The sequence below is a fragment of the Delphinapterus leucas genome, chromosome 18 (genome assembly GCF_059928025.1).
Source record: "Delphinapterus leucas isolate spDelLeu-1000000601 "Yukka" chromosome 18, BTC_Dleu_Yukka2, whole genome shotgun sequence".
Classification (NCBI taxonomy): Eukaryota; Metazoa; Chordata; class Mammalia; order Artiodactyla; family Monodontidae; genus Delphinapterus; species Delphinapterus leucas.
In genome coordinates this window covers 54,297,780-54,318,629 of record NC_143146.1, presented here as the reverse complement: position 1 = coordinate 54,318,629, position 20,850 = coordinate 54,297,780, and the positions used below count along the sequence as shown (strand labels likewise).

The 20,850-nt window shown below is 45.8% G+C and overlaps 1 protein-coding gene and 1 long non-coding RNA gene across 3 annotated transcripts in view; one reads left to right on the top strand and one right to left on the bottom strand.

The window, feature by feature from the left end:
• The window catches only part of LOC149746855 (uncharacterized), a 21,137-nt gene extending 14,041 nt beyond the window's left edge, over window positions 1-7,096 (top strand). For both annotated transcript variants that reach the window (XR_016388678.1, XR_016388679.1), the window contains one exon: window positions 2,519-7,096. This is a non-coding gene — a long non-coding RNA (uncharacterized LOC149746855). The remainder of the gene's footprint in view (window positions 1-2,518) is intronic.
• On the bottom strand, window positions 7,089-20,850 carry RGCC (regulator of cell cycle). Its single transcript, XM_022574925.2, has 5 exons — window positions 20,592-20,850; window positions 19,866-20,051; window positions 10,604-10,711; window positions 8,765-8,827; window positions 7,089-7,474 (listed from the first exon to the last, which is right to left on the bottom strand). Exons 1-5 carry the CDS (start codon window positions 20,638-20,640, stop codon window positions 7,467-7,469), a joined length of 414 nt encoding a protein of 137 aa, XP_022430633.1. The 5' UTR covers window positions 20,641-20,850; the 3' UTR covers window positions 7,089-7,466.

The window sequence follows — 20,850 nt, the reverse complement described above, 5'->3', positions numbered from 1 at the left end:
AGAGGTAATCCTGTTTTGAAATGTTGACAAGCAAGGACAAGCCCAGCGGAAGAAGGGCCACTCCAGCCCAATAGACAGACCAGGCTGTTACCAGCTCTACACTAGACCCTCTTGTGGCTCTGCCCCCTCCTCCAGGTCTCCAAAACCAGGGCCCACATCTTTGTCTCCTTCCATCTGATTCATAACACACACATATGCATAACAGGCACACATATACATACAAGTGCACACACACAAGCACACATGCATACATCTACTCAAACACACCCATGGTGTGCTGACACCATGTTCTGTCACCAGGGGGCTCAGAAGACTTCTCTGACTTTAGAAGCCTTGAGTTCTAGGAAAAGGTAAATATTGTGTCAGGATCAGCCTAGCATCAGACATCTCCCTGGAGTGACAAGGAAGTCCACCTCTTCCCCTTACTGCCAGTCATGGCAACTGAAGTTCCACCATTAGAGATTCATTTCTTTTGACCTCAAAGGTCTCTCAGTCTTCAGAGCTCTCTTCTCCCCCAGTAAACTATAAGTAGCTGGGGAAAGGATTATTATGGGCCCCCAGCACCAGTCTTGGCCCCGGATTCATTTTTCAGTTGCTTTGGCAGGATGGGAGCAAGGCCCTAGAGAAGGGAAAGCAAAAAGGCCTGCGAGAGGATGGTAGCCCAACGAGGGAGCAGAGGGAACCAGGTGAACGAGCACCCCAGACACAGTGTCATGCCCAGCCTGCCTGGGCTGTGGAAGAAGTGAGCCGTTTCAGTCATTCCGTCAACAAATATGAACTGAGAGCTTACTATGTGCCGGGCACCATGGCCAGCACTGGGGATACATGGCAAGCCAAACTAGAGATGGTCCTTGCGTTCGTGGAGCTTATGGTCCACTTGCAAGAGAGTGGGGAGAAATTAACCCAAAAAAATCACCCAAATGAACATGTCATTGCAAACCAAGATGAGTGCACTTAAAGAAGGTGCTACAAGAATAGCACCAAGGACAAACCTAGAGTGGGGACCAGGAAGGCTTTCTGAGGAAGTGATGCTTGAGCTGCTCCTAAAGAAGCAGAATTAACCAGAAAAACAGAGAAGAGCAGGCAGTCCAGGGAGAGGGAATTGTGTGTGCAAAGGCCCTGTGGTGGAAAGGAACCACCCAATCCTGCCATTGTGCATAATCCTTACCCTTCAGTAAACTTTGAACTTGAAGGAAAATATTCCTTTCTAAAAATGTGTTTCCCTTTCCCTTTCCCCTTCCACTTACCCCTGCCCTTCAATCAATACAGAGTGACACAGAGAAAGGTGAGCTGGGCAGGAGAAAGCCTTAAAAAAACAAAAGCTGCAGACAGCAGCTATGACAGCTACTTCCCGTTTGGTGTCTCTCACCACAAACCTCCTTAGCCAAATAAATTAGCACAGGAAAACATTTTGGAGAAGGGTGTGGAAGAAACACATACTGAAAAGCCAAACATACTCCATCTGCTTTTCTGAGAAGAGCTGCAAGTCTGAGGTAGAGGCCAGAGCCCACTCAACTGTAGGGGCCAAAGAGACTCGTGGACATTTAGTCCTAGGTCTGTGTTTAACCTGGAGGAAGCTGAGGCCCAGAGAGGGGCCGGGATTCACTCACCAGCAGGGCTGAAGCTTGAAGTCCATCTCCAGGCCCTTTGTCCTGTGTTCTCTCCCTGCCTTACTCCCTCTGGGCCCATCAGACCAAACCTGTTGGCTTTCTTCACTCAGACAAGGAATAGTGGGGTTGGAACTGCCCTCTGTGACCACCGTAGGTGATGCTTAATTTTGCCTTGGGTGCAGGAGCCCAATGTCCTTGTGTTATGAGGTGGAGGAGGAAGAGGGTTAGATGCTTTACATCTATATTCGGTTTTCACAATGACCTTGGGAGATAAGGACCCACCTCCCCATTTTATAAATGAGGAAACAGAACGTCTGTGCCCAAGATCAGCCAGATACAGGGCGGCAAGGTGGGATTTTTTTTTTTTTTTTTTTTTTGCTTTGCGGTACGCGGACCTCTCACTGCTGTGGCCTCTCCCGTTGCGGAGCACAGGCTCCGGACGTGCAGGCTCAGTGGCCATGGCTCACGGGCCCAGCCGCTCCGCGGCATGTGGGATCTTCCCGAACCGGGGCACAAACCCATGTCCCCTGCACCGGCAGGCGGACTCTCAACCACTGCACCACCAGGGAAGCCCAAGGTGGGGTTTTAACCTGGTCTGGTTTGAAAGCCCATACTTTCATCCCATCCCAGAGGGGTATTTCTGTGGAGAATCCTCCTCAGGGTCCCCAAGCTCAGCTGGTTGTCAGTAAAGCCCCCATCACCACCTACTGCCCCTCGGCTCAGACGTGCCTTCTCACACTTGGGGCCGAGGTGCCGATACAGCCTGCCTCGGTCATAATTCCTCAAGAAGACATGCCATTGGTTCCTCTGGCCCAGCCCAGAGGCTGGCTGGGGTGTGGATGTGTGGGTTGGCACTTGATCCTCTCATTTTGGGTGTGTGTCATATTTTTTGTTTTGTTTTGCTTTAGCTCTCCCTCCCAGGAGTTTGAACAGAAAATTCCCAACTCAACAACATACTATTCACATCGTACCAGCCCTGCATGCTCAGAATCTGGTCTTGTTCTGTTCCAGAAAAGCCCACTGGCTGACACTCTCCAAGGAACAATCAAGCAATTTGCAAAGGCCATGCTGTGGGCACTCAGGTCTTGAAGGAGGTGGAGTTCAATAGATCTCATTGGGGTGAAATTATCTACAATGGCATTTCCCAAGGTGCGTTCCAAGGAAGACTAATACGCTGTGGATTACCGGTATTTCTTCCCAAAAAAAGGCAGGTTTTTGGCTACAGGATTTCTCAAAGCCTTCAACATTCTGTGGCAGAGATGACTAGTTATCCTCCAATACCGATTCTCTTTGTCTTTCTTTAATAATAGAAACCTCAAATTTTATTTTTATTATTATTCTTAAAACTTTATTTTTTATCTATTTTTTTGGCTGTGCCACGCAGCTTGTGGAATCTTAGTTCCCTGACCAGGGATTGAACCCAGGCCCTCGGCAGTGAGAGCATGGAGTCCTAACCATTGGACTGCCAGGGAATTTCCAGAACCATCAAATTTTGGTTGAGCGCTTGTCTGCCCAGCAAGAGACTTTTTCTCCCAGCCTCTCTTGCAGCTGGGAATGACCATCTGACTAAGATCTGGACAAGAGAATGTGAGCAGAAGTAATTTGTGTCCCCTCTAGTCATGTCGCTGAAAGAAATAAGCCTGTGCTTGACTTGCTTTTTCTCCTTTGTGTTGGCTGGGATGAAATGTGATGACAGGAGCAGGAGCAGCCACTTTGCACCAGAGAGTCACTCAGCCATCCTTGTACTGCTCACCTCTGGGCTGTTAGTGAGACAGAAAGTCCCATCTTGTTTAAGCCACTATATTTGGGGTTCTCTGATCCATCACCTTAGACTGAACCCTACGTAATTTATGTACTAATGTGCACAATAAATCTCTAAGTGAAGTATATGCAGCACTTTTCAAGTACCTATGACCTTAATACCTAGTCTTCAAAACAGCTTAGGAATGTGCTCTTGAAATGCATCTTGGGAAACATGGAAAACACTCTTTTCAACATTCCCAGAACCCCAAGCTCTGACTCAGCCCACAGCCTGCTTGTCCCCAGTTATTCATCCAACAGAGGTTAGAGCACAAACTACCCTCCTCCCAACACTCTTCTAAAGGAATCCACTTCTTTTCTCCAAACCACTGACCTTCTCCTCACAACAGGCCACAAAGCTCCATACCCTGCACATCTAACTTTGGGAGTCCAGGTTCCAGGAGACCATAAAGAAAGAGCTGCCAAATGAGGTAGATCCTCAAATCCTAAAGAGGCTACTAATAAAAAGGTATAGTGTCCCAGTGGAAAAAAAGGTTTATCCAAAGCAGATAAATGTTCCCAAGCATGAACAAAAAACAGTTCCAGGTAATGGGAAAATTATGTTTAGAAAACAAGTCAAGGGTTCATTTGATGAAAAAAGATAATATTCCCACATCGTACTTAGTGGTGAAAGACTGATAGCTTTTCCTCTAAGATCAGAAATAAGACTAGGATGTGCCCTCTCACCACTTCTTTTCAGTATTGTACTGGAAGTTCTAGCCAGGGCAATGACGCAACAAAAAGAATTTAAAAGGCATTCAGATTGGAAAGGAAGAAGTAAAACTATTTCCATTTGCAAACGGCATGATTTTGTATATAGAATTGGCCCCCACCACACACACACGTGCAAAACCCTATTAGAACTAATAAATAAGTATAGGGAGGTTGCAGGATACAAAATCAATATACAAAAATCAAGTGTACTTCTCTGTACACTAGCAAGGAGCAATCTGAAAATAAAATTAATAAAACAATTCCTTTTACAATAGTATCAAAAAGAATGCTTAGAAATAAATTTGACAAAGGAAGTGCAAGATTTATACACTGAAAACTACAAAACATAGTTGAAAGAAATTAAGAAGATATAAATAAACTGAAGGACATTTCATGTTCATGAATTGGAAAGAAGACATAATGTTGCTAAGATGGCAATACTTCCCAAACTGATACACAGATTTGACACAATTTCTATAAAAATCCCACTGCCTTTATTGCAGAAATTGGCAAACTCATCCTAAAATTTATCTGAAAATGCACAGAATTCAGAACAGCCAATATAATTGTGAAGAGAACAAAGGTGAAAGACTCACACTTTTCTGATTTCAAAACTTACTGCAAAGCTATAGTTATCAAGACTGTGTGGTACAGGAATAAGTATAGACATATAAATCCCTGCAACAGAATTGAGTCCAGAAATAAACCCATACACATACGGTCAATTGATTTTCAACAAGGGTGTCAATACAATTCAATGGGGGAAAAAAATAGTCTTTTCAACAAATACTGATATGACAACTGGATATTAACATGCAAAAGAATGGAGTTGGACCCCTACCTCACATCATACACAAAAATTAATTCAAAGTTGACCAAATACCTAAATGTAAGATTTGTATAATCTTATAGAACTCTTAAAAGAAAATATACAAGTAACTCTTCGTGACCTTTAATTAGGCAATGGTTAGATATGACACCAAAAGCACAGGTGGCAAAAGAGAAATAGATAAATTGGACTTCATCAAAAGTTAGTGCTTCAAAGAACGCTAACAAAAAAGTGAAAAGACAACCGACAAAATAGAAGAAAAATTTTCAAATCAGATGTCTGGTAGAGAACTTGTATACAGAATACATAGAAAACTCATGCAACTCAACAATAATAAAGACAACTTATTTAAAAATGGGCACAGGCTGTGAATAGACATTTCTCCAAAGAAGATACACAAATGGCCGGTAAACACATAAATAGATGTTCAACATCATTAGTCATCAGGAAAATGCAAATCAAAACTGCAATAAGATACCACTTTACACCCACTAGGATGGTTATATTCAAAAAGATGAACAACAGCAAGTGTTACCAAGGGTGTGGAGAAATTGGAGCCCTCATACATTGCTGGTGGGAATGTAAAATGGCGCAGCTGCTATGGAAAAGTTTGACAATTCCTCAAAAAAGTTAAACATAGGGTTATCATATGGCCTAGAAATTCCACTCCTAGTTATATACCAAGAGAAATTAAAACATATATCCACACAAAAATTTATACATGAATATTCATAAGAGCAATATTCGTTAGCCAATAAGTAGAAACAACCCAAATGTCCCTCAGCCAAGGAAAGGATAAACCAAATATGGTATAGCCATACAGTGATTATTCAGTCATAAAAAGGAATGAAGTAATGATTCACATACAACATGGATGAACCTTGAAAACAGTATGCAAAGGGGAAGGATCCAGACACAAAAGACCACATGTTGCATGATTCCATTTATAAGAAATACTCAGAATAGACAAAACCATAAAGGCAGAGAATTAGATAGTGATGGTTGCACAAGTCTGTGAATATAGGTACTCAAAACTACTGAATGGGGAATTCCCTGGCAGTCCAGTGGTTAGGACTCCACACTTTCACTGCCAAGGGTGCGGGTTCAATCCCTGGTTCAGGGAACTAAGATCCTGCAAGCTACATGGTGTGGCCAAAAAAAGTTTTTTAATTTATTTTAATTAAAACTGCTGAAATGTACACTTCAAAATGATGAACGTTTGGGTATGTGAATTACATCTCAATAAAGAAAATATTTGGGTTCAACACAAAAGCTTTCCCAGAAATTTGGGGAAAAGAAAAAGGTTAAAGAAAAGGCACTTTATTGAATAGTTGCACAATGCCCTGAAAAACAGATCAAATTAGTAGTTAGCTTTTGAAAATATAAAGAAAATTATAAGTACTTATGCTTTGGATTTGTGTTCTACAGGAACATAAGGATTGGAGTTTTTCAATAACTTGATTCTGATTATCAAAGTAATGCCTGGTTATTTTAGATGTTTTAAGGATAGAAAAGCACAGCTAAGAAAAGTACACTCTCCTGTTTTTTATGCCTCTCCCCTTCCTCCACAGAAGGCAGGTGTGTGGGGTGTGTGTGTGTGGGTGGGTGGGTCACTGGCCTCTACAGGCGAAGCCCACTTTATGGGAGACCTTGCATCTGGACCCTCCGGCTCCACTGAAGCCACGTGGACATTAGCATCCAGGCCAGCACATCAAATCTTCCTCGGCACTCGGATTTTATGAGAGCACCATCATTTATAAGTCCTCCAGCTGCCCCAACTTGCCCTGGATTTTGAATACACCTGGTATTTCCCCTAATTGAAGGAAAGAACCCATGGCACCTAAGAAAGGAGGAGAATGGAGATAGAAGAGAAACCCAACTTTCATTAAAACTGCAACCGTCAAATTAAAATTTCCCATCAATCATATGCCAGTGTTTCCCTTTAGAGCCCCGAATGAACTGCAAAGTAACACTTTCTCTCGTTTACCATCCTAGTGCCTAGTGCAGTGCGGCAGCGCCCAGGGTCCATATTAGAAGTCAAGCAGCATGTTATTTCCACTTGAATACTAGTTGGATGGACATATATTGAAAGAAATCAAGAGAAAAAAAAAAAGGAAAGCTTACAAAAGACAGACTTCCAGTTCAAACTTTATTTGCATACAAAAATATATTATAATGGGAAAAGCATAGTACTGTCTCCAACTATATATAATTAATTACAAATATTTTCATAAAAGCACTTTAAATTACAGAAAAGCTATGTTTTAAGAGGAAATACAACATTAGCATGAGTCATCTGTTCTAAAACGCTGCAAGCGGGTAAACAAAGTCAATTTCTAACTTGCCCAGAGATGAGCCCAAAGGCATTTTTAGGACAAGAATGAGAATGGCCTGGTGGTAGATGAGCAGCATCGCTGGCCCCTCCAGCAGCAAATTCTGTAGCTGATTTTATCAGGTCCTCAGAGCTCTCTGAAGCTTCTCCCTTACGATGAAAGGACCCAGAGCTTCTTGCTTCACATACCTGTCAACAGGAGACAGAGAAGGTGATCCACTCACAAAAGCCAACAATTCCTATGCTTAGCCAGAGCACACCTCTCAGTCAGGCATCAAAGCACCAAACTTAGTGGCAGGCTTCCCACGTAGTATATGTCTGATTAACTGGTATGACTGGTAGCCTGCTGCAATTTCCATGAAGTCCACAGGCAGGTCACGTGGGTCTAATACAAACTGTGCGGCAATTACAATCATCTCTGTCAAAACAGTCTTCTGGTGGAGGATGGTACAGCACGTAAGAAAATGGGCAACAAAATCTTCCAGTAAACAGAAACAGCGCAAGAACCTTCCACCTAATACTTAGGTCTGTCTGAAACCATGTTTAAGAACAGAGTTCTTTTTAAATAACCAGCTTTGGATCTATTTTTTCAGATTCTACCCAGCTATTTCGCAGAGTATAGCGTAAAATATTTCTTAAGGAAAATCAACTCTTTCATTGTAAAATGAAAGGGGCTAGGATGCAATTCTCCAGGCCTGTTCTGTGACCGAACAAGGACCCCCAAGGGTAGAGTTGCTGAAACTGTCATCCTGGAAACTCTAGCTGATCCTTCTGGCTCTTGCGATCCTGTTCTTTGGAAATAGACTGGGTGGACTGATTCTCAAGGTCCCTTCTTCTAGGCGCCCCCGTAGCAGTTATGATCTAACATCCTCAGGTCTCAAAATTTTTGGTCACGGAAAATGGGGTGCCATTAGTGTAACTGCCAATGGGAAACAAGGTACTGCGCACTTAATCCAGGTCTTTTAGTAATTGGCGTGGGTCTTTGGTTACAGGATCTCCCCAAGCCAATTCTCTCTTTGGGGACCCAACCCTCTAGAAGTCAGACCTCACCAGACCCCTGACCTAACTTGTGAAATTTTCTCTGGCCCCTGAGATGGAACCCCCTGGCTTGTCAGTATAATGCTTGAATGGTCAATAGGCTGATTTTTTTTTCTGAAAAGCCTGGCAGGCCACCATGCTCGTAAGGCTCCAATCTTGCTCTAACTACTACTTTACTCTCCATTTCTCAAACAAAATGCCATTGTTTGCTGGTGGTCAGTTCTCACTGTTTGGAAAGACACACGGTCTACTTCAATGTAAGCTTACCCTCAGAATTTCTTTCTGAGCCACTAGGGTCCTGTTTCTGAGCCTAACGAAGCCTTATGATGTAACTTCCTGCCCCAGGCAAGCTGGTAAACATTACAGCACTTTATCAGAGGTGCTGGTTGGGTTTTCTGTTTAATTTTTTTTTTTTTTTTTTACTACCAGGCATGTACTCACTTGCTAAGGTTCTGTCGAGATCAGCAATAAAGTCTTCTAGCTCTTTCGTGTCTCCTAGTTTGGCTGAAAAACAAGAGTTGGGGCTCAGTTTCCATATCCAAGACAGCTGATGACTCCGACTTTTCCAGAATTATGCGACCCCATCTCTTTGTCTTCAGAGACTTTATTAAAAAGTGTCCTGTACCAACCCTAAGTGGCTGCTCCAGTGTTTACTTATAGTCAACTCGGAAACTTATTCTGAAGATTAGCCTAAATGTTTCTTTCTGGTTTTTGCAGTTCATCACCCACCCCCATACCCCACCCCTATCCCAGCAACCTGGAAGAAGTATCTCCCTTCACTACCTTAAAAGTTGGGAGATGCGGGGAGACAGGGACAGGGAAGGAAGATTAAAAGTTTGAACTTTTTGATTGTGTAGGATTTGAGTTAGTCAAAATATTCGGGGAGCACGGCACTGTGTGGAATGGACACCCAGATTTCCTAATTCCTGCTAAACTTCTCCCCTGACGCAATTTTGTTCATGCTATCACTCCAGGGCAATGCTTCAGCCCTCATGGTACCTCCAGGATGGAATGAACTAAGCACTACAGTTCCGTGTCAAAATGGTACAGAGAAGGCGACAGGAAGCTCCTAGGTCTAGAGAGCCTCATCCCATCCAGGTGCCAGCACAGAGTAACAAGTCCTCATTATGATTTTGTTCCCTCTATATCCTGAGACATGTACTTCTTTCTGTGTATCTTACTTTTTTCTCTAGAGTTCATCATTCATGCCCTCTCTGAATGCACTACTGGATATTTTTATTAATTAGCCCCCGCTGGCCACAAATAGCTCATTGTTCTTAGCTCTTAAAGTCAATTTGCCACTAGGGCTTTCTTCTCCTCTTTAATTCCTACCTCTTGAGGATCAGGTAACAAATCTGGGCCCATTTTAAGCCACTTTCTAGACTGTTCTGTCTCTCTCAATTCAATAGATCCATTACAGATGAAGGGCTGGACAACGGCAGAGTCCCCAGTGGCTGCTAACATTGTTATGTTGAGAAGAGAATTTTAAAATGTCCTTTTGAAAAAGGGGGAAATTCTGCCTTCATGCCAGAGGGAGAAAATGATGGAATCTTCATATTTCTTTTTAACTATGTTCCACTTTTATTGCATTCTGCAACTATTTTCAGCAAGTATAATGTTTCTTAAGGGAAAAAACTGCTTTTGTTTTCAAAAGGGCACTTGCCCAATATAAAAGAACATTCAGCTCTCTGGCTGGAGACACTTTACTTGTTCCAAAATATAAGAAACTGCTCATGCGTCTTTAAAAACCTTCCCGGCCTATTAATATCACAGTAGAGGCAGGATGGAGCTGCCATTCTGAATTATGTTAGATCATTACTTGTTTCATAATGATGACCCCATTTAATTGCTGAATTGGTCATCTGAAAGCGTTAGTTAAAGAGTTAATGCAAGAAAAAGAACCCAACTTTCTGCAAAGCCTAACTGCTGAGTTTCACATTCTAGAACCAGCCAGTCTTGGGAGGGCACTGTCATTTGACACTGTCTTGATGACACCACAAGACAGAAAGCAAAGTCTAGAGTCTAAACGTCTTTTCTCCCTGTGAGTTTGGTTTCCTGCCCCCTCAGTTATCTGATTTCACTTTCACGCTGATCAAAATCCTGAGAAATAACAAAATCCATTCCATGCTGTACTATACTAAGATACTAGTCTTCTCTATTTGTTTTGCACATTTGGGAAAGATTGGTTAGGGGGAAGGGGGAAGAAAGAAGAGGCTGAGAAGCAGGAGGAGGGAGGAAGGAAGGAAGCAAAAATACTCACAATCCAACTAATGAACTTACCTTTCCGAGGAGGGACAGCGGGAGAGAGCAGAGCTGGAGTGCTGTCTGTTGGAGAATTCAGTTTTTCATCACTGAAGCTGAAGCTGTTCCTATAAAGTGAATCTGCACCTTTCAGGAAAGAAAACATAACTCATTAGAAACGATTTTCAGTCTTATGGTCTATTGCCAACCAACAGTTTATCTCCCAAAGGAGCAAAGTTATAAAGAAAATAGGCTGGTTTCCAGATTTTATATTTATGCCCCCAAATGAGTTGAGGCAGGAGAGTGTGCCTGTATATGTGTGTATGTGACTTCAATCAGGCACACCAAAGGCCCTTGCTTCCCTAAAAAAAAGAAGCGGGTGACAGGATCATCATGACCAAACCAGCCTCCTTTGTGACAAACCTGAGCCCACTGCCCAGTGGGTGTCTAACTGACAGCTAAGCCAATGCTTGGCCGATGAGGGTGAGGGGCTTCCCTTGGGATTTGAGACATAAGGAACCATCTTTCCTGAAAAATGTCCCTTCTGCCCTCTGAACCCCCTAAAATACAAAGACAAGGTTGGATCCCATGACTTGATAATCCTCCCTGCCTGCTTATGAGACAGTCTTTGTCATGGTTCTCCTGAGCTCCTACATTCTGGGGATAAGCTAGAGGGTCAAAGATAAAGATTTCTTCTCCCACAGGTTGTCTGTTACAGTTTGGGTGATTTGCTGCCTCCATTGTCATACCCTCAAAGACCAGAGCAAGAGCAAGGCAAGGTCCCAGAAGCAGGGCTGAGCTGAGTCAAGGAAACCAGCCCAGCTACTAAGTATTCAGATGCCCTTGAGCAAGATAATGTCTCTGGGCCTCAGTTTACCCATCCATAAAATGGGAAGCTGGACTAAATAATCCTTAAAGTCCCTTCCAGCTCTGAAGTTCTGAGATTCTATTTCTCTAGGTTCTGCCAAGGGGGAGGAAACCAACCCACGGCCAGCCAGCCGAGTGGCTGTGACACAGAAAGGAACTGCTGGCTGAGCTGCACTAACTCAAAGGCTCAAAGGAAGACCCAGCGGCGGAAGCAGGATGTGGCCTCTGAGGTCACAAAGGAACAGCCTTCCCAGTTAAAACAAAACACAAAGCTAGGCACGGCTGTAGCAGAGATGAGTTCTGGGAAGGCTGTTCGGGTGAGAGAGGGTGGCTGAACCATGAGGACCTGGTCAGGCTCCCTGTCCTCCTTGGGATTCGCTCAGTTTTATCCAATCACCTCCAGCTCAGGAAGATGCAAAACCACCTTTCTTTGGTCCCCTTAACTCAAAATGAAAAGGACTAAGTTACAAAAGACATGCCCAGGGCTTCCCTGGTGGCGCAGTGGTTGAGAGTCCACCTGCCAATGCAGGGGACACGGGTTCGTGCCCCGGTCTGGGAGGATCCCACATGCCGCGGAGCGGCTGGGCCCGTGAGCCATGGCCCCTGAGCCTGCGTATCCGGAGCCTGTGCTCCGCAACGGGAGAGGCCACAACAGTGAGAGGCCCGCATACCGCAAAAAAAAAAAAACGACATGCCCAGAATAAAAAAGGGTTTTCAGAAGCAGAGGTTTCTGGTCCTAGGAGAATTCCTCTTCATCCCTAAAGACTGCTCCAAGTTCCTGGAGCAGTTCCTGAGGCCTCCTTACTGGTCCTCCCACCCTCCCCTGACCAGGTGGCCCCAGAGCCATCTTGTCTTCCTGGCCGACACACCCATCGCATTCAGTTTTCCAAACATGCCCAGCCCTCACAGTCGATTCTTCCTTCTTAGGTCCAGCCCGGGTCACCTAAAAGGACAACAACCCTTTTTCAAGGCTTTGATGATGAACACCTACTGAGATCTGAAACACCAAACCTTACCCTTACATTTCCCCAGAAATTACTTCCCAGAATAGTGGTCCTTTGAGAAGAACTGTGTGATCAACGAACTCTAAGAAACACCAAGCACCCCTGGAGAGTCCTCTGATGTAACCCCACTTTAATGTGCCGGAGGCATCTTGTGATAAAGAAACAGACTCAGGGACTTCCCTGGCGGTCCAGTGGTTAAGAATCCGCCTTCCAATGCAGGGGACGCAGGTTCGATCCCTGGTCGGGGAACTAAGATCCCACATGCTATGGGACAACTAAACCTGTGCGCTCTAGAGCCCGCGAGCCACAACGAAGAGACCAGGCGCCGCAACAAAAGATCCAGCATGCCGCAACTAAGACCCAACTCAGCCAAACAAATGAATAAATAAATATTAAAAAAAAAGAAAAGAAAAGAAACCAGCTCAGCCCTATTTCCCCTGGTTTACTTGCCCTTGGGACACTTTTTCAGTGGCACCTCTATTAATATTTCTCAAGACGCTTGTACTCAGTGGAACTGAACGTGGGAAGCCCTTCTGCTCGCTTGTCAGCTGGGCCGCCCTCTGCAGCAGTCTGGATTTTCTCAAGGGGAGGCCTTTTCCCTACGCACAGGAAAGTGGTCACGCCCATCGCAGACCTACCGCGTCTCGTTACTGCTTGTCGCCACGTCAGAGGCAGGAGAATCGCCCCAAATAGAACCCGAGAGACTTGTGGGAAAAAGATGAGGTAAGACTGAGGGGGCAGGAAAACCACAGAGGGCCCTGGGGAAGCAGGCCTCGTGCCCGGACTCGTGAGCCAGGAGAAAGGAGTATGAGGCCTCTGGAACATTATCCTTGGCTCCAAAGGACACCTGAGAGCATCACCCCCAACCCTGGCCCAGAGTGCAGAACCCAGGACTCGCTGGCAGCACCCCTGGTCTCAGTCTCACCACCACACCCTGCACCACAGGCCCTTCTCCTGACTTGGGACTTCACCTCTGTTCTGCCCTGACTCTCCATCAATTTTACGTCCATGTATACTCATCCCTTGGGAGGGGGCAAACACACACACACACACACACACACACACACACACACACACACACACAACTTGTTTGCTGCACACACAGGTTGACCAAATGCTGTTGAGTCTGGGGGGAAGGAATGACCTAGACATGGAAAACTCAGGTAACTCACTTGGTTTTGAGACTCTGTAGCGTCATAATATACTAAGACATCACCACGGCTTACGTCTTACCCTTTAGAGCCTGGTGTTCATATGCCTTTTTGATCTAAGTATTTTCCTCAAACTCAGAAAATATATAGACAAACTGACTGTTATTTGACTGACAAATTCAGCTGCCAACTATTAAGTACCCTGTTCAAATAAGCAGAAGTTGCCTCTTACTGATAATGAACTTGTGCTACTCCCACAATGAAGGAGGGGAAAAGAAAATTCTAGTTAAAATACACACACACACACACACAGAGGCATGCCAACATAGCATATGCTCACTTCCCCTCTCCCCTCACACCACCGCCCGAGACTCAAACACCCACACCCACACACCCACACACACACACACAATCTCACGCACCAGCTCACTGCTACACCTTGACGCCTCTCTATTTCCATGAATTCCAGTGCACAATCCGGGCCCAACCTGACTCCAGGCTCCAGAGTGTTCAACCATCAAAAGGAAAAGAACCCCCAGCACCCCTGAGCCAAACTTCCCCACAGTTGAGTTCCACCCTGTGTTCATAACTGCTCTACACGTCATTCCCAAAAACAATGACCAGGACAACCGCAGGAGCTCCAGAAGCTGCCACCCTGGAGATGTGTGGCACCGAGGCCGTGTGAAAGCTGTGTGACCCTGTGCAAGTCACTTCATCTCTGAGCCTTAGTTTCTTCTCTTGCGAAAGGGGAATCAGTAAGCCAGGCGCTCCATGTGATACCTATGGTTTTCATTGCTTTTATTCTGTTTTCCCAACAAAATGGAGGAAGACACACTCAGGAGAAGAAAGGTCACCACAGAGAGTAAGAAGACTCAAGATTCTGGGGCCAGGCTTCTTCCACTTCTTCAGATAAATTCCTAAGAGAAAATTCATCTTCAGAGGTGCCCTAGAATAAACCTCCCAAGAACAAACCCACAGACACGGAAGTACCCCAAGCTCTAGACCTCTCTTTACCCTTTATCCAATAAAATTTCATTCCACTTACAGTGAACAAGATTTCATGCTAGGTGTATATTAAAAGGGAAGCAAAGCCTGACTTCCTGTTCTTTTCTTTTCATTCCCCTAGAACTCTATTTCTTGAGTTCTAGAAATAACAGCTCATTAGTCTGATAAAGGACAGGAATGTGTCACAGGCTGATAGCATACTAATGTATTGCTGCCCCCCCCAATATTAGGTGCTGCCATTAACAGGGGTTCAAGGGACACATAACACTGATGATTTGGGAAACCGCGGCAGGTGGCAAGACTAGATATTTTAGGGCCTTACAACATCTTCTGCTATCAGCTCTAAAGCCCCATCAGAAATGTCCTCGGCCAGTCAACTTGGTGCGCTGAAGCCAGGAACCTCGAATTCAGGGATCAAGTTTTCTAAGACATCATCAAAAGCAATGTGAGCATATTAAATATGCAAACATCTAACTGCAGGAGCGCCAACAGAGCTTGGGAAACTCAGCTACAAAAACAGAGGCTTGTTTAAAAGGTAGACGTGCTTTTTTCGTTTGGGGGTGGAGAGAAAGGTAATTTGGGGTTGGCACCAGCGTGTGCTACTCCAGAGGAAAGGGAAACCACAGACAGTAACCCTGGCCCAGAGCTCCTGTAAATATAGAACAATCCCACACATTTCAGGCAAGCAAACCACAGTAATTAACTGAGAAAAAGAAAGCCTTGGACCTGTTTCCCTTTTGCCACAGGGAATGGTATGCGGGTGTTGGGGGAGGTGGGTTGAATCTCCTCCTCAAAATCTAAATTCCAACAGCCTCCCTGAAAGTGGGATAAAATAAGAAAACGTTTCTCAGTTTCAGCACTATCGCCCCCGCTTCCCTTCTGAGACTGCTCAGTCCCTCTAGATACCCCTCCAGGTGTCAGCCAGTGACACCTGTCACCTGCCTGGAATTCCTAACACACACGGGGACACCCTGAGGGCTCCTAACTCCTCAGTCTCTCCCGCCTTGAACAAGTTCAAGTTCTGGTCTCAGTGGCTCTTAGGCCAGATCAGCCAATAGGCTACCTGTCATGCATGCCCCCCGCCAGGGGCCATACAGTCCCCTCTCCCAGGGCCAAGCTAGAATAGTCGAGGCAAAGAAATACAGACGTTCTAGGTCCTGCACATGCTAAAGAAGCCAATTCCTCATTCCCTACAATGGCCCTGCAAAATCATAATAGCCCCAGCATACGGAGTAGACTTCAGACGTTTTCTGTTAAGTAGCAAAACACTTCCCCCCTCAAAGGAAAAAGGAAACTCCAATCCGTCAAAGATATAAGTTTGCATCACCTTTTAAAGTTCCAGTTAATATTAGAAACTTCTTATAAAATCAATCGGTGGAATCATAAATTAACACATTGGTTAAAATTTAGTATCTGATGAGTTAAAATGTCATTAAACACATTTCAGAAGTCATGCTGTGCGCTTACGGTTTTGAAAATACTGAAAAAACAACAGATTTTTCAAAATAAGTTCAAACCAAAGATGTGCACAATGCCTGAAGCACGTCTGAGGATCGCGTTTGAACCTCACTGCCCTCCTAACTGTGCAGCCCTTTTACAGCGAAGTTGAAACTGCTCTCACGAAAGTGCCTGGTGTTACCTGTTGGAACCGAAATCTAGAAGAAAGAAACAAAAGGAACTATTTTCATCAACCCCCATTTGAATGCCACCCCTAATGTGAAGTTGTCTTGCCACCGTTATTTTGGTCCTCTTCACGTCTTAGAAGGATTCCCAGTACGTGGAAACAGGAAAGAGTATTTCCTTATTAAATATCCATTCTTCTCTCCTATCTAAGTAACTTGCTTCTCTGGGTGAAAGAAGGAATGTCTACTTTTTCTCCTTTGGATGCAAGCAAGCAAAATATTTTTTAATTGAAGTGTAGTTGATTACAATATTGTATTAGTTTCAGGTATACAGCAAAGTGATTCCGATATATATATATATATATATATATATATACACACATACATACATATATTCTTTTTTAATTCTTTTCCATTATAGATTATTACAAGATACTGAATATAGCTCCCTGTGCTATATAATAAATCCTTGTTGTTTATCTATTTATATAGTAGTATGTATCTGTTAATCCCATACTCCTAATTTTTCCCTCTCCCCACTTCCCCTTTGGTAACCATAAGTTTGTTTTCTATGTCTGTGAGTCTGTTTCTGTTTCGTAAATAAGTTCGTTTGTACTAGTTTTTAGATTCCACATATAAGTGAGATCATATAATATTTGTCTTTCTCATCTTTTTTTTTTTGTTTTGAGAGAAAAGGAAGGGTTCTTCAAAAACCAGGAATGCAGTAGGTACATCTTCAGAGTGATGGAGCTGTAAAAGGTAGAGTGAAAACCGAGGTCCCAAGGGTTTAGAGCTTCATACATAACATTTTCACACAAGACACTGGCTCAAATGTCTCTGACCTATGTGACATAGCGTGGCATGTGCATTTTATTATTTTCTTAAAGGCATCAAACAGAACAAATATTTTCTTCCTCATCATGAGCTTATGGATGTTTCTAACATCATCATTAAATAGCATCCTTTCCATTTCACAGCTAGAGAAAATGAGGCCCACTCCTCATGCAGGGCCCTAACAGAGCTCAGCCTGGGCTCCACAGACCCGGCCAGGTGACCACTGCCTTGAAGAGACACCTTCAAACACAACCACCATTGATAAGCAGGCACATGATCCCTGTCCAGTGAGACATCAAGTCTACCCCGGAGGACCTGGTTCACATACCAGCCAACCGTCCATGGTGACAGAGCAAGGCCTTAGAGAGAGAGACAGCCCAACTGGTTCCACTATTTTATCAGAAAAAAGGAGACAACAGTGCCTACGTTCCAGGACTGTAGCAGAGATCATATGAGATGACACATTTAAAGCAAAGCAAAGAGATCATTAATGGTTAGAGGTAATAAACAATAATAGTAATCATAGAAAGAGCCTGGCAAAAGAGAGCTGCTCTTCCACGCACCACAACTACTGAAACCCACGCGCTGTAGGGCTCGCATGCCGCAACTACTAAGCCTGTGCGCCTAGAGCTCGTGCTACGCAATAAGAGAAGCCACCGCAATGAGAAGCCCACGCACAGCAAGGAAGAGTAGACCCCGCTCGCCGCAACTAGAGAAAGCCTGCGTGCAGCAACGAAGACCCAATGCAGCCAAAAAATAAATTTAAAAACAAAGAGAGAGAGCTGCTCTTATTATGATCATCCTGGTGTGTCTCCCCTTTGGTGGGCTAAATTTCAGTAGGATCCACGTCTCTCAAATATTCTCTTCCACAGAAAAGCATTAAACAGACAAATGAGTATAACAAATGTCTGTGATCCATTCTTAGCGGCAGTTAAGACACATATTATGCGTCCTTAAGAAATCACTATTTAGATACACACTGCTTCTGCCAGGACTATTTCTAACCTGCCTCGTGGAGGCCAAACTACACATTTATAGAAAAGACTAATGTCATCTGAGCCTTCTTTACACCCTCCCATTTACCTCTCTAACCACCAAACTAAGGGTTAGTTTAACAGTTAACAACAAAAGCAGAAAACAAAGTACACGCACATACCCTAAGAAAAACTACAGACTATTCCAAATATCTCCCCCCAAACTGTTAAGAATGTGTTTCGAGTGCCTTTTCTTTGAGGCCTCTGAAAACAGATCCCAGATCTGAAACCCTACCCAGAGGGAGTTGCAATCACCCATGAATGGGTGAGCTCAGACCGTATTCTAGCCAAATGCAGCTGTGGTTTAGAAAGGAGCTGTTCTTTGCAAGACAGCGGCACCGGACAGACTGTGCCAGCTTTCTTTCCCACGGGGGAGAGAATTTGTACTTGATGAATAACTTGCTCCATGCCCTAGTAGAAGGAGACATATTTAAGTCTGGCTACAGACATGGAGACAAATTTCAAAATTTTTTAGACTTCTCTTTGAAATTGAAAATAAGCGGTCTGGTCATTAGCAACAAAGTCCAAACATACTGAACGGAAAATTAACAGCATACGATTCCATTCCCTTTCACCTCAAAAGCTGCAATTATTTCTAACGCTTGGGCAGGGCTGCCAAGAAAAGTCAAGCTGGAACTCAAGTTTCTGACTCAAAGCCTGAACTGGATGGCGAGTGTCCTTTATTCCTTTTCAGAAGGACAGTTCATGTGTAAGCCTAGGACTGTATCTTTGCCCTGTAACAAGGGGGAGCTTCAGATTTCAAAAGAAGGGAATCACAAGGAAAGGTCATTGTTTTTGTTTCCAGAGTCAAGGACAACAAAGGGAGTGACATTCACGCTTGTATCCCATCTAGGGAATGAAGCCTCAAGAATTACCCAGAAATGTTTAAAATTCACTTTGAAAAATAGGAAGTAATCCAGGTTGGGTAAAACACCAGTCACATAATACTGAAAAGTCATCCGATTTGCCATTTGACGCCTGAAAAGTTATCCAAAATCCTACCGGGACATTCGAGTTCCTGGAAAAAATGGTCTCTCTTTGTAACAAGGTTGTTTAGGACAGAGAGACGCAGGGGGTAGTCTCCACTATGAGCAAAGTCACCAGAAAGCAGCTCTGGGCCCATCTGCTCTCTGCCCACCCCCAACTGGGTGGGGAGTCAGAGCCAGCCGTCCACGTGATGGACCTGCTTGAAGGATGAGGGACACTTTCTAAATACTTGAACTCAGCAGTGCCAGGGATTCTTTCAAAACTTCGGGCAGTGTAGCAACAAGTCTGGGAGCTGAGGGCCAGAAGAAAGTGCAAGTGTTTAAAAAATCTAAGAACGGGAGCTTATGAAATCTTTCCTGGTTTCACAAATATGTCCATATTGTGCCCTCCCATGCGCCCCGACCCCATGCCTGTGGCACTTGCTCCACAGCCTCTGAAGATACTGCTAAGAGCGGAAAGAAGGGGAAAGGAGAGGAGGTCGGGGAGCCGCGGGAAGGCCTGGCTGGGGTCCCAGGAGTCCTACCGCTTCGACCCTCCTGTGTCCCAACACCTGCCGGAGGCAGGTAGACCAGCCTGCCCTCCAAGAGCCTTCCCGAGACCATCCTCAGAGGTCTTGCCCCCGCCGGGCCTGCAGCCCCGGAGACGCCTAGAGTCCTAGAGACCGCGCTGAGCTTTGGGGCTGTAGCCCCGCCCGGCCCCGATAAGCAAGCTGAGCCCCAGCCCAGAGCGCTCCTCCGCGGGCCGGGTACGGGGAGTCCCCAGGGCTCCGGCACCTTCCCCGGCGGGGCCACACTTACTCTCCGAGTCGCTGAAGCCGCTGCTGTCGCTGACGCTAGCGCTGCTCCGCCGCTTCATGCGCTCCAGGTGCTCTTCGTAGTGGAAGTGGCGCTCGTGGAAGGGCGACGCGAAGTCGGCCAGCACCGCATCAAACTCGCACAGCGCGTCGCTCAGGTCCCCCGCGTCGGCCGAGTCCAAGGCCGGGGCTGGGGAGGGACGGCGGGCTCAGGTGAGGGTGGGGTGGGGCGGCCGTCCCACCCCGGGCCCGGCAGGGGCCGCACGGTTCCCAAGGATCGCTAACTAACGCTGGCCGCGCGCTGGCCCGGGGACAGCACGGCTGTCGCTGCCCGCTGCTCGCGGTTATCTTTTAATACTCTCCACCACCCCCTGAAGTGCGCCTTGGTGTCGCGCCCGTTTTCGAGATAAATAAAGTGAGCCTCGACCCAGGGAAGTTGCAGACCAAAGGTCACGCATCTAAGTGACACAGCCGAACTCTTTCCCACGCGCTGTCGGGGACTCTTCCCCGCGTTCGCTCCCCGGGGGCGCGTGTGAACCGGGTGGCGGTGGGAGGACTGAGTCAGGATGCGCCCGTGACGGGCTCGGACCCGCAGCCCCGCGTGGTGAGGAGGCTGAACCCGCCCCGGGGCAGAGTCCCGACGGTGAGGCTGGGGGAGGGATGTAACGAGACGACGCGGGATTCCGCTTCTTTCGCGCAAGGCCCCGGCTTTAAGGAGACCCCCACTCACTTGCGGCCGCGGCGGCCGCGGGGCTGCCCTGCGCGGCTGGCGGCTTCATGGGCGGGCTAGGCCCGGTGCGCGTCGGGGGGTCCTGCGAGGTCTGGGCGCGGGATCGTGCAGGCGCTCTCGCTGAGGCCGTCCGTCCCCTCTCCTCGTCCCGCTCTGCCTGTCCCCTAGTCCGGCTGCGCTCCCGCCGCGCAGCTGCCTGCGCCGTCCGCCCGCCAGATCTTTCCCGGGCCGCAGCCACCAGCAGTCCCAAGGTCTTATA